Consider the following 15,686-nt stretch of genomic DNA (forward strand, 5'->3'; position numbering starts at 1 on the left):
TTCTTGAATATTTCACCTATTGGCATTAACATATGCCATTTCACTATATATACCACAGATTCCTAAGGTTAATGAGACTTTCCTAAAGCAGAAAACAGAATTTAAGCTAATTTAAGCTAAATGAGAATGAGTAGCTTTGATCAATATCCTTGAGCTCCTTAGCAGCAGAGATTATTCTACCAGAAAAACAACTTGTATTTTAAAATAGCTAACACTGACTAGAGACTTACTAAATGCATCAGCACAGTGCTGAGTTCTTTATCCTCATCAACTCATTTAATCCTCACCACATACCTATGATAGGTATTACTGTCCCTTGGTCTAAACAGGGCTTTTAGAGAGATCAGGTTATCCAAGGTCATACAGTCAGTAAAAGGCAAAGGTGGGACTCAAACCAGGATTTACATCAAAGCCTGTGCTTTAAGAATTCTGCTACATACACTACTTTCTAATTTCCTCCTTCTTATTACAGAAGGAAAAATAGCTACAACTGGCAACCAACCAAGAAACAACTTCAACTGAATTTTGTAAACAAAAGACAAAAACTGCTTAAAGGCGTTCATGTCTTAAGGAGAAGTACAGTGTTTTGTTTATAAGCAATTTTCCTTTTAATAAAACAAAAATGAAAAAGCAAGGACAGACTAGCAAAGATATTTCTTTTTTTAATTAGAGAAGTTGTAGGTTTACAAAAAAGTCATGCAGAGTTCCCATATTATGCTCCCCAGCCATGATTAACACCTCAGCAAAGATCTTAAGGGATGATATTATTCATCCCTTTCCTTTTAGGTAGACCAAAAACCTCATCACAATTACCCTGGGGTGGGTGGGATGGGGGGATTCCAAGGAAACAGCTCTTCTGAAATCATCAGCGTTGGTTCCCAGTCTGCCTCACCATTTCAAATTACTACATCACTCTGAAAATTACTAAGCAAAGGTTCCAAGACTAAGTCCTAACAACAGAAAACCTTTCTTGCTAGATGCTAAGCAATTTCAGCATCACTTGTCTGCTCACCAGTGGAGCCATATGATGGAACTCTTGTGACTTAAGTGACAACTCCTCTGAATGCTAATATGGCATGTTAAGAAACATGATGAAAAAGATCATTTACATACAAATCCATGTTAGAAATATCTACTATAGGTTACTTTCACCCCCACTTCCCAAGAACCCAAAGTGAGACTTTCCCTACATATTCTCTGTACATTTCTTCAAGATAAAAGCTGTTTCTCTTAAATAAACTCTTATAGGGAAAACCTCTCTCAGATGACTCCAAGCCTTGAAATAGACATTTCTGATAAGCTACAGGTAATGAGAGACAATTAACTAAGGTCAAAAAAAATGAATACACAAAAAATCTGAAAACAGCCAAAAAAAGACGGCCATCTGGGTGGTAATGAATTTTACAAACAAAACTATGCATTTCAACTCTCTTCATTCTGCCGTAAAGAAAGTTAACAAGCTTCTCTAAAACATAATGTCATCCAACCAAAGAGATTTTGGGTTTCACATATTATCTGATCCTCAAACCCAATTTCTGTCTCAAATCTGGGCTGGTGTTCTCTGAAGGCTTACAGAAATTAGAAAGCTAAATGTACGTGCCTCATTGGTCTATTCTGTATCACATTCGAACACACAATTAAGTAAAGAATGTCAGTAACTTACCTTTTTTTGATCCAACTCTAGATGAAGCACTGAAGAATTTCTTCACTGTGGTAACCTTGCGGGTCTTCTCATTAGTTTTCTTTTCTTCAAACTTGGAAAATGTGAGGGATTGGGCTCCTTGGCTGCTCTGACTGCTGGCAAAGGCCTCTTCCTCCTCCCGCTGAAGTCTGAAATTCAAGAGAGTCAATAAGAACGACCTAATTATTCTCAAAGTTTTCCTTGTATGTAAAGGTTATTACTCAATGAACTGAGGAAGACTTAAAAATTTTAGAACTTATACATTAAATATACCAAATCGGTCTACAGTCTGCCAGATAGTTGTCGTAAGAAAGGGTCCTATGCGCTATTATAGACTTCAAAAGGGACCTTTTCTATGGATGATGTTCATTTAGCAATTGTACTAGGGTTAATAAGAAAGAAATAAGTCCCAGTTCTTTCCTCTAACAAACTCAAAGATGTAAGGGAGAGAAAGTAAAAGAGCATCACACAATGTGACACTTCCTGTAGTAGAGGAAGTGCTCTGAGAATACAGAAAAGAGCAACTGCTGTAGGAGTCTGAGGTTTTACATTTAAGATCCGGGGCTGGATCTTAAAGGATGAATAGGCTTTCACCACTGTGAAAGGGTATTCCAGAAATAGTGAGCTACAAATGTGAACATATGTAGTTTGATGCAGGACCAGTTCAAGATAGCCAGACTACTGATGGTGTGACGGATTGATACCAGATATACAGAAAGGCACTGGGTGGTTAGAAACCTTGACTGTCAAGCGCCTATTATTCTGCATTTATCATATAGTACTGAGGAACCAAGTAAGATGTTCTATCCAAGAAGTTACCATTATCAGATTGGTGCTTTGTGTGAGCAACATGAGGGAGACAGACTAGAGACAGGGACAATAATTAAAAGTTTATTTAAAAGGTTCAAGAAAAAGAAAATAAGGACCTGGAAAAGGAGAATAAAGAGGATGAAATTCTGAGCTGGAATATGAGGAACTTAAAGTTTGAGGTGATGAGAGAAATAAGAATGATCCTTAAATTTTTTAGTCAACCAGATAAACAGGAATGCCATTCACTGATACAGGATGAGAGTAAGGAGGAAAATGCTGGCGGAGAGGAGAAGAGTAAATAAAAAGCAATAAATTTGGTTTTGGACCAATTGAACTTGAGGTGTCTATACTGTATCTCAAGCACTATCTATAGAACAAATAAATATGAGCCCAAGTCAGCAATATTAGCATCACCTGGGAACTTGTTAGAATACAAATTCTTGTGCCCCATTTACAACTAACTAAAACCAGAGACTATGGGAGTGAGGCCCGGCAAACATTATTTCAGTTCTTTAGAGCTGATTCTGATGCCTATTCAAATTTGAGAAAACAGTGGCAAAGGAAATCTCAAGCAAGGTCTCAACTGGAAGTAGAAACAAGCTGCAGGGAGAGGTGTTAACCTTAGAATGGAATAGGGACAAATCTTTCTCTAAGACAGAAGAGAGTTTATATGAAGATATTAGTACATTTTGATGTGCTGGTGGGAAGAAAGCTGAGGGAATTTATGCCTAGTAGTCTCTACTTTCCTTGTGAGATATGGTTAGCTAGTGAAACTATCAGGAGAGCAGTGGGAAGCCTGAAGAAAATAGTTAATGCTCTACGTCTGTATCTGTATTTTCTCTCTTTGACTGACAATAGATTCACTGACAACAATGAGAGTGCTTTGTAATTCTGAGTTCACCAGAACTGCTAGCAAAATAGCTACTCAATAAATATTCATTGATTGGATTAAAACTAGCCAGAGCTGCCAGGGTTCCAACTGACTTTCTTCTGTTGACAAAGTTTTAAGTTCCTAGAGTGATTTATTTGTCAAAGGATTAACATTAATATTTTTTATCATAATCACATTTCTGGATAACAAAAACTACTCTTGACTAACAAAACTCATTTTTAAGGAAAAGCAAAATTCCTATGATATAAGGACTATGTACACAAATCAACAGGTATCTCCTAAACATCCACAGTGTGTTTATTACTATGCCAGATGCCAAGCTGGATATATTTTAAAAAATGAAGGAAATAATGTTGATGAAAGCCATATGTCAGCTCTCTGCTAGGTACTAGGTATATCATATATTTCATTTAATGTACACCATGAAGTATGCTTTTCTCCATTCTTCTTTTCCAAACAGCTTACACTCTAAATTAGAGAACTAATACTAACATACCCCAAACTCAAAATAATTAGAAGTTAACACAAACATAAAACGAAGACATCACTGAAACCATTCATTAAATGTTGATTAAGAAGTTAAGAGGAAAAAAAAAAAGAACTTCTCTTTCTCTAAACATTAAGCTGATTTGTTGTCAGCTCAAAAGGACAGAAAAATGTATTTTGACAATGACAGGACTATGTACCCAGTTTTACCACTGTTAAACCACTCCTAGTTAAGTCCTTTTACCGCTCTGCTAGTTCCCAATCCTCCTGAATCTGCTTCTGCCTGGCTTTGTGGTACTCCTCCCTCCAGCACTTGGAGCAGAAACCCTGCCAAGCAACGTTGCCATAGTAACCGCATCCTTTCTTGCATAGGAGCTCCGACTGATCCACATGAATTCCACGGCGTTCAGACTTAAGACTCATCTTCTTCCTGCTAACCAAGGAACAAATAAGGAAGTGCTGTTGAAATGAATTTATGTAATTATCATAACTTATAGCATAGCAGTTAAGAACCAAAATATGAGTGAGTCCATGATCTTCAAGCTATAAAAGAGAGAGAACAAATGAATGAAAGAAAAAGAGAGAAAGGAAAGAAAAACGGAAAGGTAAAATACAGCAAATTTCCTGATGTAGTCATTCTTAAGAAAAGACTTCTTGTTCTCTGCCTGATAATATAAAGAACACTCTGAGAAAGAACTAATAGATACTTCTTAGGGCAGACAAAAAGCTCTACATTTTTAACCTGAAGGACAAAGTACAGTCCTCTTTTAATAATACTCTACTGTGTTCTTAGTACAGTATGTTTATTTGGCTCAAAAGGACATCATTTCAATGATATGAAAGTGAATACTTTGTCTCGACAGAAATATTTTAACATTAGTCAAGATAACATCAAAACAGAGTTCAAACTCCTTGGTATGGCCATTCAAGGCCCTCAGCAATCTAGCACAAATCAGTATGAGTCTACTATTTGCCGACTCTCACCATATGCCCAATATTGTGACAGATATTTAATATAATGGTTTAATTCTCACAAAATCAAAAGTAGATATTATATCTGTTTTATTAGATAGGAAAGCTGAGGTTCAAAGAAATTTTTAAGAGTATAAAATTCTACTAATAAATAAGCAACAAGGAAAGGATTAAAAATTGCGTAAGATTTCAAAATCCTTCAAACTCATTCACTGCCTCCAACCTACTTGACAAATTCATGATCCCAAGCACAGTAAATTTCAATCACATCACCATTTCCCTGACAAGCCATACATTTTCACATACAAATTTAATTCTTCCCTACACTTTCCTTCTGCTTTTTCAAACATGATTCACTCTTCAAGTCTTATTCTAATGGCCACTTGTTCAAAGAAACTTTCCATGCACTCCCTCCCACCCAGAATTATCTTTTAGTCTCCAGTTCTCAAAACATTGTTTATACCAGAACAACTTACTTCATTCTACTTTAGCAGAAAAAAACTGGTTCTGTGTCTGTCTTCCCTTACCTAAACTAGAAGCATTTTGAGGTGCTTTATTCTCCCCATGGAACTTGAGTGTGTTTTTGGATTGTACATGGAGACCAGGCTATTTTGTACTACACCTTTATCTGGATAGTGAATAAACTTACCTTTAAGATTTGCTACAAATATCAGAACTAAAACAAGGCATAAAGTTAAAAAGTTGTTTGGAATAATAAGTAGAAAACCATAAAAAATATGTCGGGATGATTATGAAACCAAAAGAAACTTTTAGCTATGACTTCCTTTTTTAGACTACAGTAAAGTAATTGGGATTTTCTGTAAAGCTATTCCCTAACTGGACTCTTTACTTGGCATGATAAAAGTGTCAAAGCAATCTTTATCTTTAGCAATCCAACGAATCTTGTCAGTCTTGTTAGGCTGATTCGTTTTACCAACCCTATTTTCTTCTTGCTACTACCACGTTATAGGTGTTAGGGGAATGAAAAAGAACCATTAACAGATCTTTCCATCTGCTAGGATATACAGGAAAACATAAAACCAATTTGGATAGAGAGGGATAAACAGCTGTAGAAAACTTATACCACGTACTTAAAAATATAAAATCATCCACTCATCAAAACTGAATAATTAGTATTTCCATTTTACAGTTGAGAACACAAAGTTTGAGGATACATGTTAGAGCTTAAATTTGAAATCAACTCTTAATTACTTCCAAAGTTTATTTTCTACTATATCATATGTTAACTTATTTGTCATTGTTTCAGGACTGCATGGTAAATTGCTACTCAACAATTTTAATTCAAATTCAAATCACACGGTTCTCATTCTTTTCACCTAAACGAACTGTCAAACTAGCATAAAGAGAAGTGGTACTTCACAGTGTCAATTCAAGAACTCAAATGTCTAAACAAAATTAAGCCCTATGTCTTGGGGATTCCACTATTAATTCAACTCAAACATTTACTAAATGCCTACTATGCTCATAGAATTGAGCTAGATGCCATAGGTGATACAAAGATTAATAGGGCATGTCCTTGTCCTTAGGAGGTTCATAACCGATGACAGAAGGCAGAATGAAAATGCTGTAAAAAGAAGTGCTATGGGACTGTGAGGGAAGAGAAAGTGAGGTAATTCTGACTTAGGGAAGATGGAGAGACCACCTGAGCAGAAAGTGAAAACCTTATAGAGCCTTTATTTAAACCTTAAAGGATTCTGGAAAGATAATATAAAAGAGGGAGGACATCCTGAACAGGAAGAACATCTTTCACAAAAAGTTCAGAGACAGGAAAGCAGATGTAGAACATAAACGGTGTGGTATTCATAAGAGGTAAACCGAAGAAGATAGGTGTGAAATCAAATTATAATGGTTACTCTATAATCCCAGGCTATAGGTCTGGACTGAGGCATCATCAAAAGCTCCTGAAAAGAAGAGCTCTACTTGAAGACATAAAACTTGAGAGGTGGAGTTCCAACTTTCAGCATGACAGAGCAAGGAGGACAGTAAATCTTCTTCCCAAAAAGCAACTATAAAGGTGGACAAAACTTTCAAAAATAGCCACTCCAGCATTCTGGATATCAACCACAGGTATACAACAAACTGAGAAGCAGCTATTCATGAAAACTCCCAAATATCAGGTAAAATGTTGACCAGGTGCTCTATTATTCCTGTTCCTTGCCCAGTATTAAGTTCAACCAGGGCAGGGAAGGCTGAGAAAAATGAGTTCCACTGTTGCTATCAGAGGCTTGGTTCAAAGCTCTGCCAGTTTAAGAGCCAATTTCCCTGGCAAGCAAACAAGGTGGGCCAGTTGATCCATCATCAGGAGACTAAGGGCCTGTGTGGGGCAAGCACAAAACCAGCAAACTACCCAGGATGTGAAAGATATTCAGGAAACCCAGATACACACATCTTGGGTTGATCTAAAGGTTGTGCACATATGGAACAAACACCAAATGACACACAATGACCCAAAATATACCTGGCCAATGAACTTGTGAATATACAGAGGAGACACAAGAGTGGAGTCCAGTAGGAAGTAAGAGCTGAGGGCCTGAGGTCTGAATGCATTCCTTGGCCCATTCAGCAAAGAGTGGAAGCCTTACTGGCCAGTGGGTGTTTGAGCACAATTTCTAAACAATGTTCAGCTGTACATTAAGGTAAACAGACACCAGGTGACCCAAGGAATGAAATCAGGCTTAAAAAAAAAAATATTGAGCACAAGTGACTAAATGTACAAATTTAAAAAATGTTTTTGAATGAGGAAGAACACAGGAATGTCATTACTGCAGGGTGCTGAAAATAGATGGTAATTAATATTTTAAAATTTCAATTTACGTGTGAGACTAAAGCAAAAAAAGTTTATTTGGTACAAAATTTATATTTTGACTAGTGCATTTCCTAATATAATTTATGTAGACAGCTTAACTGAACAGCATAAGTACATGGAATCTTGAGTAGTACATGAGATTTTGTTGGTTTGCCCAGAGTGATGCCCAGATAAATCCCAGAGTGATTTGAACAGTGAATAAAAACGTATTTGCAAAGTCCCCTTCAGAGAATGATGAGAAAGGGGTAAAATTCAACTTCCCCAAGTTGAATTCTTGATATTCCCACAAGCAGGGGGGACAACCAACACTACAGGCTGAGCCCCCAGTCTTGGGGTTTGTTCATATGAAACTTAACCCCACAAAGGATAAGTCAAGCCTACTTGAAATTAGGCCTAAGACTTACCTCCAAGAGAACCTCTTTTGTTGCTCAGATGTGGCCTCTCTCTCCAGCCAACACAACAAGCAAACTCACCACGTTCCCCCTGTCTACGTAGGACATGACTCCCAGGACTGTGGACCTTCCTGGCAATGTGGGACAGAAATCCTGGAATGAGCTGAGACTCAGCATCAAGGGATTGAGAAAACCTTCTTGACCAAAACGGGGAAGAGTGAAATGAGACAAAATAAAGTGTCAATGGCTGAGAGAGTCTGAACAGAGTCGAGAGGTTATCCTAGAGGTTATTCTTATGCATTAAATAGATATCACTTTGTTAGTCAAAAAGATGTAGTGGAAAGGCTGGAGGGAACTGCCTGAAAATGTGGAGCTGTATTCCAGTAGCCATGTTTCTTGAAGATGATTGTATAATGAATGATATAGCTTTCACAATATATATCTGTGTGATATTGTGAAACACAGATTGTGACTGTGTGATTGTGAAAACCTTGTGTCTGATGCTCCTTTTATCTACCTTATCTACCTTATCAACAGACGAGTAAAACATATGGAATAAAGATGAATAATAGGGGGAACAAATGTTAAAATAAATTTAGAGTGAAATGCTGGTGATTGGTGTGGGGGAGGGATGGGGTATGGTATGTATACAATTTTTTCTGTTTTCTTTTTATTTCTTTTTCTGAATAGATAACAAATGTTCCAAGAAATGGTCATGATGATGAATATGCAACTATGTGATGATATTGTGAATTACTGATTATATATGCAGAACAGAATGATCAAAAGTTACAAATGTTTGCGTTTGGTGTTTTTTTTTTAAAAAATTTAAAATTAAAAAAGAAAACAAACTACACACAGAAGATGATTCCCAGGGATTAGTCTGGCCCTAGCACCTGGGATCAACAATGCCATTCTGACCAAATGGGGAAAAAGAAGTGTAAGAAATAAGGTATCAGTTTATTTCTTTTTCTGCTGTTTTATTTCTTTTTCTGTTGTCCTTTTATTTCTTTCTCTAAATCAATGCAAATGTACTATGAAATGATGAATATGCAACTATGTGATGATATTAAGAATTACTGATTGCATATGTAGAATGGAATGACATCTAAATGTTTTGTTTGTTAATTTTTTTTAATTAATAAAAAAAGTTAAAAAAAAAGAAATAAGGTATCAGTGGCTGAGAAAGTTCAAATAGAGTTGAGAGGCTACTCTGGAGGTCACTCTTATGCAAGTTTTAGTTAAACATTGCTACCTTTTATAACTTGCCAAGCCCCAACCAAAACCATTCCTGCCAATCCTACAGAACATGTAGGGCAACATATAAGATTCTACAAAGGTTCCATGCACTAGGGTGACTTTCCAGAAACCTACAACCTCCAGATGGGTCCCTGGACCAGATAAGTCCTGAAACCCAGAGGGGCCAGCCTCTCCACAACATCAGCTTAGTTTAATCTCCCTACCCCATATTATTGACAGCCCCTTCCAACATGAAAAAGTTAGAATGGTCATAGCCCAAACACCCCTAAAGAGTGGGAGAAAGATCAAACAAAGTTGATGGTGGAGTCATACAGAGAAGGTAGGGTTTAACAAATGAGTATGATTGCTGAATCATTATACTGATATAGCTTTTAGTCTCCAGTATCTTAGAACAGCTAGAAGTAAAAACCTAAAATTGTGGAATTGTAACCCATATCAAACTCCGAAATTTGTTCTACAACTAACTGTTGCATTGTGCTTTGAAATGTATTGCTTTCTTGTACATATTTTTTTTTTTTGGCATTTTTTTATTTATTTATTTATTTTTTTTTTATTAATTAAAAAAAGAATTAACAAAACAATTAGAAATCATTCCAATCTACATGTACAATCAGTAATTCTTAATAACATCACATAGTTGCATATTCATCATTTCTTAGTACATTTGCATCAATTTAGAAAAAGAAATAAAAAGACAACAGAATAAGAATTAAAACAATAATAGAAAGAAAAAAAAACAAAAAAAACAAAAACAAAAAACCTATACCTCACATGCAGCTTCATTCAGTGTTTTAATATAATTGCATTACAATTGGGTAGTATTGTGCTGTCCATTTCTGAGTTTTTATATCCAGTCCCGTTGTACAGTCTGTATCCCTTCATCTCCAATTATCCCTTCTCTTTTTTTTTTTTTTTTAATTAACGGAAAAAAAGAAATTAACCCAACATTTAGAGATCATACCATTCTACACATGCAATCATTAATTCTTAACATCATCACATAGATGCATGATCATCATTTCTTAGTACATTTGCATTGGTTTAGAAGAACTAGCAACATAACCGAAAAAGATATAGAATGTTAATATAGAGAAAAAAATAAAAGTAATAATAGTAAAATCAAAACAAAACAAAACAAAAACCTATAGCTCAGATGCAGCTTCATTCAGTGTTTTAACATGATTACTTTACAATTAGGTATTATTGTGCTGTCCATTTTTGAGTTTTTGTATCTAGTCCTGTTGCACAGTCTGTATCCCTTCAGCTTCAATTACCCATTGTCTTACCCTGTTTCTAACTCCTGCTGAACTCTGTTACCAATGACATATTTCAAGTTTATTCTCGAATGTCCGTTCACATCAGTGGGACCATACAGTATTTGTCCTTTAGTTTTTGGCTGGATTCACTCAGCATAATATTCTCTAGGTCCATCCATGTTATTACATGGTTCATAAGTTTATCTTGTCTTAAAGCTGAATCCATTCTGCCATTCTATGTCTTTTGATTGGGAAATTCAGTCCATTAACTTTTAGTGTTATTACTGTTTGGATAATATTTTCCTCTACCATTTTGGCTTTTGTATTATATATATCATATCTGATTTTCCTTCTTTCTACACTTTACTCCATACCTCTCTCTTCTGTCTTTTCGTATCTGACTCTAGTGCTCCCTTTAGTATTTCTTGCAGAGCTGGTCTCTTGGTCACAAATTCTCTCAGTGACTTTTTGTCTATAAATGTTTTAATTTCTCCTTCATTTTTGAAGGACAATTTTGCTGGATATAGGAGTCTTGGTTGGCAGTTTTTCTCTTTTAGTGATTTAAATATATCATCCCACTGTCTTCTAGCTTCCATGGTTTCTGCTGAGAAATCTACACATAGTCTTATTGGGTTTCCCTTGTATGTGACAGATTGTTTTTCTCTTGCTGCTTTCAAGATCCTCTCTCTCTTTGACCTCTGACATTCTAACTAGTAAATGTCTTGGAGAACGCCTATTTGGGTCTATTCTCTTTGGGGTGCGCTGCACTTCTTGGATCTGTATATTTAGGTCTTTCATAAGAGTTGGGAAATTTTCAGTGATAATTTCTTCCATTAGTTTTTCTCCTCCTTTTCCCTTCTCTTCTCCTTCTGGGACACCCACAATGCGTATATTTGTGCGCTTCATATTGTCATTCAGTTCCCTGATTCCCTGCTCAAGTTTTTCCATTCTTTTCCCTATAGTTTCTGTTTCTTTTTGGAATTCAGTTGTTCCATCCTCCAGTTCACTAATTGTAGCTTCTGTCTCTTTAGATCTACCATTGTAGGTATCCATTGTTTTTTCCATTTTTTCTTCTTTGTCCTTCACTCCCACAAGTTCTGTGATTTGTTTTTTCAGATTTTCTATTTCTTCTTTTTGTTCAGCCCATATCTTCTTCATGTCCTCCCTCAATTTATTGATTTGGTTTTTGAAGAGTTTTTCCATTTCTGTTCGTATATTCAGCATTAGTTGTCTCAGCTCCTGTATCTCATTTGAACTATTGGTTTGTTCCTTTGATTGGGCCATATCTTCAATTTTCCGAGCGTCATCCATTATTTTCTGCTGGTGTCTGGGCATTTGATCAGATCTCCCTGGGTGTGGGACCCAGCTGGTTGAAAGGTTTTTCTGTGGAATCTCTGGGCTCTGTTTTTCTTTTCCTGCCCAGTAGGTGGCGCTCGTGGCGGTCGTTTGTCTGCGGGGCAGTCGGCCCGGGAAACCGTGCGTGGAGGCGGGGGTCGCTGGCCGTGGCTTGGGGGAGTGCCGGTCCAAATTGCCCAGCTGGCCCGAGACGCCAAGCGTGACGGGAGGGCCCCGCTATCCAATGTTCCCAGTCAGACCGGGGAGCCACGTGCGTGGAGGGGACCCCAGACGCCAGCCACCCCAGCCGGGAAAACGTGCACCCCTCGGGTATCTCACAGCAGTGGATTCTCCCTACCCGTTCAGCCGTTCCAGAATGGGGTACGCTGTCTTTTTTGGTCTCTGTCGTGACTCCGGGAGCTGTTTTGTATTGTTTCTGTTTCTTTAGTTGCTTTTCTGGAGGAGGAACTAAGACCCGCGCGTCTTACTAAGCCGCCATCTTCTCCGGAAGTCTTGTACATATTTTTAACACTCAAAAAAAGTCGATTGTGATGATAAAAAAATATTTATTCTTTCTAGCCTCCAATGTTCTAGAGCACCCAGAAGGAAAAATCTGAGATGATGGTATATAGCTCATGACAAACTCTGGGATCTATCCTGTAACTACTTGTTGAAGAGTGCTTTGAAAACCATTCCTTTTTTTTTTTGCTTTGTATATATATTATACAATTAAAAAAAAAATTGAGCACAAACATAAGTGGCCACACATTGTGGGGGAGGAAGACTCCAAAGATTTAGTTCAACTATAAAATCTGGACAGTGTGCATTGAGCTATCTGAGGATTATTAAAAGTAAAAAGTAGGAGAATGGAGAAAGAAAACGAGAATTCAAAGTGTCACCAAATCTGAAGTAAGTTTATCATTGTTTTTCCCTCCAATATCACCTAACCAACCCAGAAGTAGGTACTGGGCACAAAGAAAGCTCCAGGAGAAATCCTCTAGTTCTGGTTCAAGGAATAAGAAAAGGAATTCCTACACTCAGAATACAGAAATCCCTCATATTACTGTCTTTTCCCCCTTCTCTTGTGCCACACATCCCAAACAATCATGTGGTGTCCATAGCAGTGGCTGGAATGGGAGACTCTTAGAAGTCAAACTCTGACAAAAGAAAGCTGTTGATTTTCCCAATTTGTACCCTTCTAACAATTGGCCTCAAATGTGGGGACAATTATGGAAGTAACATGATAAAGTGGGGTAACCAACTCCACAGCTTCCTAGGCAGAGGAAAGAAATGATGAGCAACAACAAAAACAAAATTCTGGAGAAATTGCTGAGAAGAACCTCAAAATGTTGTTTGTTAACTCCTCTGGTCACCCCTAGAGGTTGTATCTGCACGGATCTGATGTATTCACACTTTGAAAACTTAATAGAGATCAGAGCTAGGTTCCTGATTGAAACACAAGTGAAAAAGGTCACAAAGCACTGCCAAGACTTTGAAAACTGAATTAACATTGGCACCACAACCCACAGAAGATGGGCTGGAACTTGAAGCCTGAACCTGGCAGCAAAATAAAAAAAAAAAAACTTGGCTTTCAAATGACATCATTAAGAAAACTAAAAGACAAGAATACAGACTGGGAGAAAGTTCGCAGATCACATATTTGACAAAGGAACTGTATCCAGAATACACAAAGAACTCTCAAAACTCAATAGTAAGAAAACAAACAAGCCAATTTAAAAATGGGCAAAACACCGGAACAGGCACTTCACCAAATAAGATATAAAAATGCAGGGTCTCTTGCAACGGTCTCTTGCATTTCTGTATGAAAGGTCTTTAAAAATGTATCCCACTGGGTCAAAAGTCAGGTAAGTTTGCTTGCTGCTCATTACAAAAGACTTGGGATTCCTAAAAAAAGTATGGGTTCCTTGGCTGTAGCATCACCCCCATAGGACTTGGGCAGCAAGGGCAGCCAATGAGAACATGATACTTGTTCTGTTGCTGTCCTGTGAGTAATAAAATCACTTGTCTCTGGCCCAGGAGTCTTATGTCTTCTGCCAACACCCATGAAGCTGTACAGACTAACTTGTTAACGTGCAAGTAGGGTAAAAACTCAGGTCCTTCACAGTTCTTGACAACACAGATGGAAAATAAACATGTGAAAAGTTGTTCAACATCATTAGTTAATAGAGAAATGCAAAATAAAACTGCCATGAAATATCATTATTTATGAATAATTTGGTAATTAATTACCAAATATTTGGTAATTAATTACCAAAATACTGACAATACCAAGTAGTAGCATGGATGCAGAACAACTAGAATTCTCATACATTCCTAGTGGAACAAAATGGTACAGTGACCCTGGAAAACAATTTCATAATTTACTTAAAATTTTAACATACATTTACCATATGACCCAACAATCCCATTCCTGGGTATTTCTATTGAGAAATAAAAACTGATGTTCACATGAAAACATGAGCACAATGTTTTCAGCAGCATTATTCATCATTAACAAAAACTAGAAACAACCAAATATCCTTTGATGAGTGAATGGATAAACAAGCTGTGGCGTATCCATACAATGGAATACTACTCAGCAAGATGAAGAAATTATTAATACATGCAACAACTTGGATGAATCTCAAAGGTTTTATGCTGAGTCAAAGAAGCTAGTTTAAAAAAGTTACATACTGTACAATTCCACTTATATGGCCTCACTGAAAAGAGAAAACTAGAGATGAAGAAGAGATCTGTGTTTGCTAGGAATTGGGGTTGGGGAAGGTGTGATTATAAAGGGATAGTTTTTTGGAGCGATGGAACTGTTCCATATTCTGATTGTGGAAATGTTTCACAAATCTATAAATGTTTTGAAATTCACAGATCTGTATACACACTCATATATAAATTTTATGGTATGATTTAAAAAGAACAAAAAACAAATTTGAGAGGCCATTAGTACGTTGGTCTGGGGAGAAGTGCCTAACAGGAGACAAGGCTATTGACCAACAGACAACTCCACTGAGTGGCTGCCATAAAAGAGGCAAAACATTGGTAATGGAAATGGCAGGGACCATAGCCCATTTTTGAGGGACACTCTGTAAGAACTAATGAGGCATGCAAGGGAGGAGAAATCTAATTAAGAACAAATTTTAAGTTTGCAACTACAAATACCCTTTACTGCTTCTACAAGGGTAAAACTCTGCAAGGACAGAATTTAGACACGACACACCTGCCATTTATAAATATGAAGTGCGGTGGGAATTACAAAAAAAAAACTAACTCTAGCCAGAAGGACAGAGTCCTAGAATATTAAACAAAGAAACTTTAAAGGCCATCTACTTTTTCCTATTATCATACTAATAAAGACATAGAGACTGAGAAGTTATGATTTACTCAATCAAAAAGTATGGTATGTGAATCTATCTCAATAAAATTGCATTAAAAATATAATAGAAATAAAATTAAAAAGTTAGTAAGTGACAGAGGTATTACTAGAGCTGATACCTACTAAATCCTGGATTAGTATTCCATCAAACTATTTTGACAGTCTGAGCTAACCTCACCACTATAATCCTATGGTCCCCTCCTTCTTTTCCCCCAGACTCTGCCTGATGTGCCATTTTCCTTTTTGGATCATGTCACGCATTCCTTTCAATGTAATAAACATAGCTGGGAGTATATGTGCTCTGAGTCCTTTCTAGCCAATTATTAAAATTGGGGCAGTCTTGGGGACTACCAAAACAAAGCAGTTATGAGGAAGCTCTTTTGTGGT

General features: G+C 36.9%; 1 protein-coding gene across 3 annotated transcripts in view; it reads right to left on the reverse strand.

Moving 5' to 3' along the window:
• Nucleotides 1-15,686, reverse strand: part of RABGEF1 (RAB guanine nucleotide exchange factor 1) — a 92,310-nt gene that overhangs the window by 47,711 nt on the left and 28,913 nt on the right. For 2 of the 3 annotated variants that reach the window (XM_077141026.1, XM_077141024.1), the window contains exons 2-3: nt 4,114-4,302; nt 1,664-1,830 (exon numbers count right to left, since the gene is read on the reverse strand). In XM_077141026.1, the coding sequence (XP_076997141.1) occupies nt 1,664-1,830; nt 4,114-4,292 (346 nt within the window). In that variant the 5' untranslated portion in view covers nt 4,293-4,302. The remainder of the gene's footprint in view (nt 1-1,663; nt 1,831-4,113; nt 4,303-15,686) is intronic. The other variant, XM_077141025.1, reaches the window with a different exon arrangement.

The sequence above is a fragment of the Tamandua tetradactyla genome, chromosome 23 (assembly GCF_023851605.1).
Source record: "Tamandua tetradactyla isolate mTamTet1 chromosome 23, mTamTet1.pri, whole genome shotgun sequence".
Classification (NCBI taxonomy): domain Eukaryota; kingdom Metazoa; phylum Chordata; class Mammalia; order Pilosa; family Myrmecophagidae; genus Tamandua; species Tamandua tetradactyla.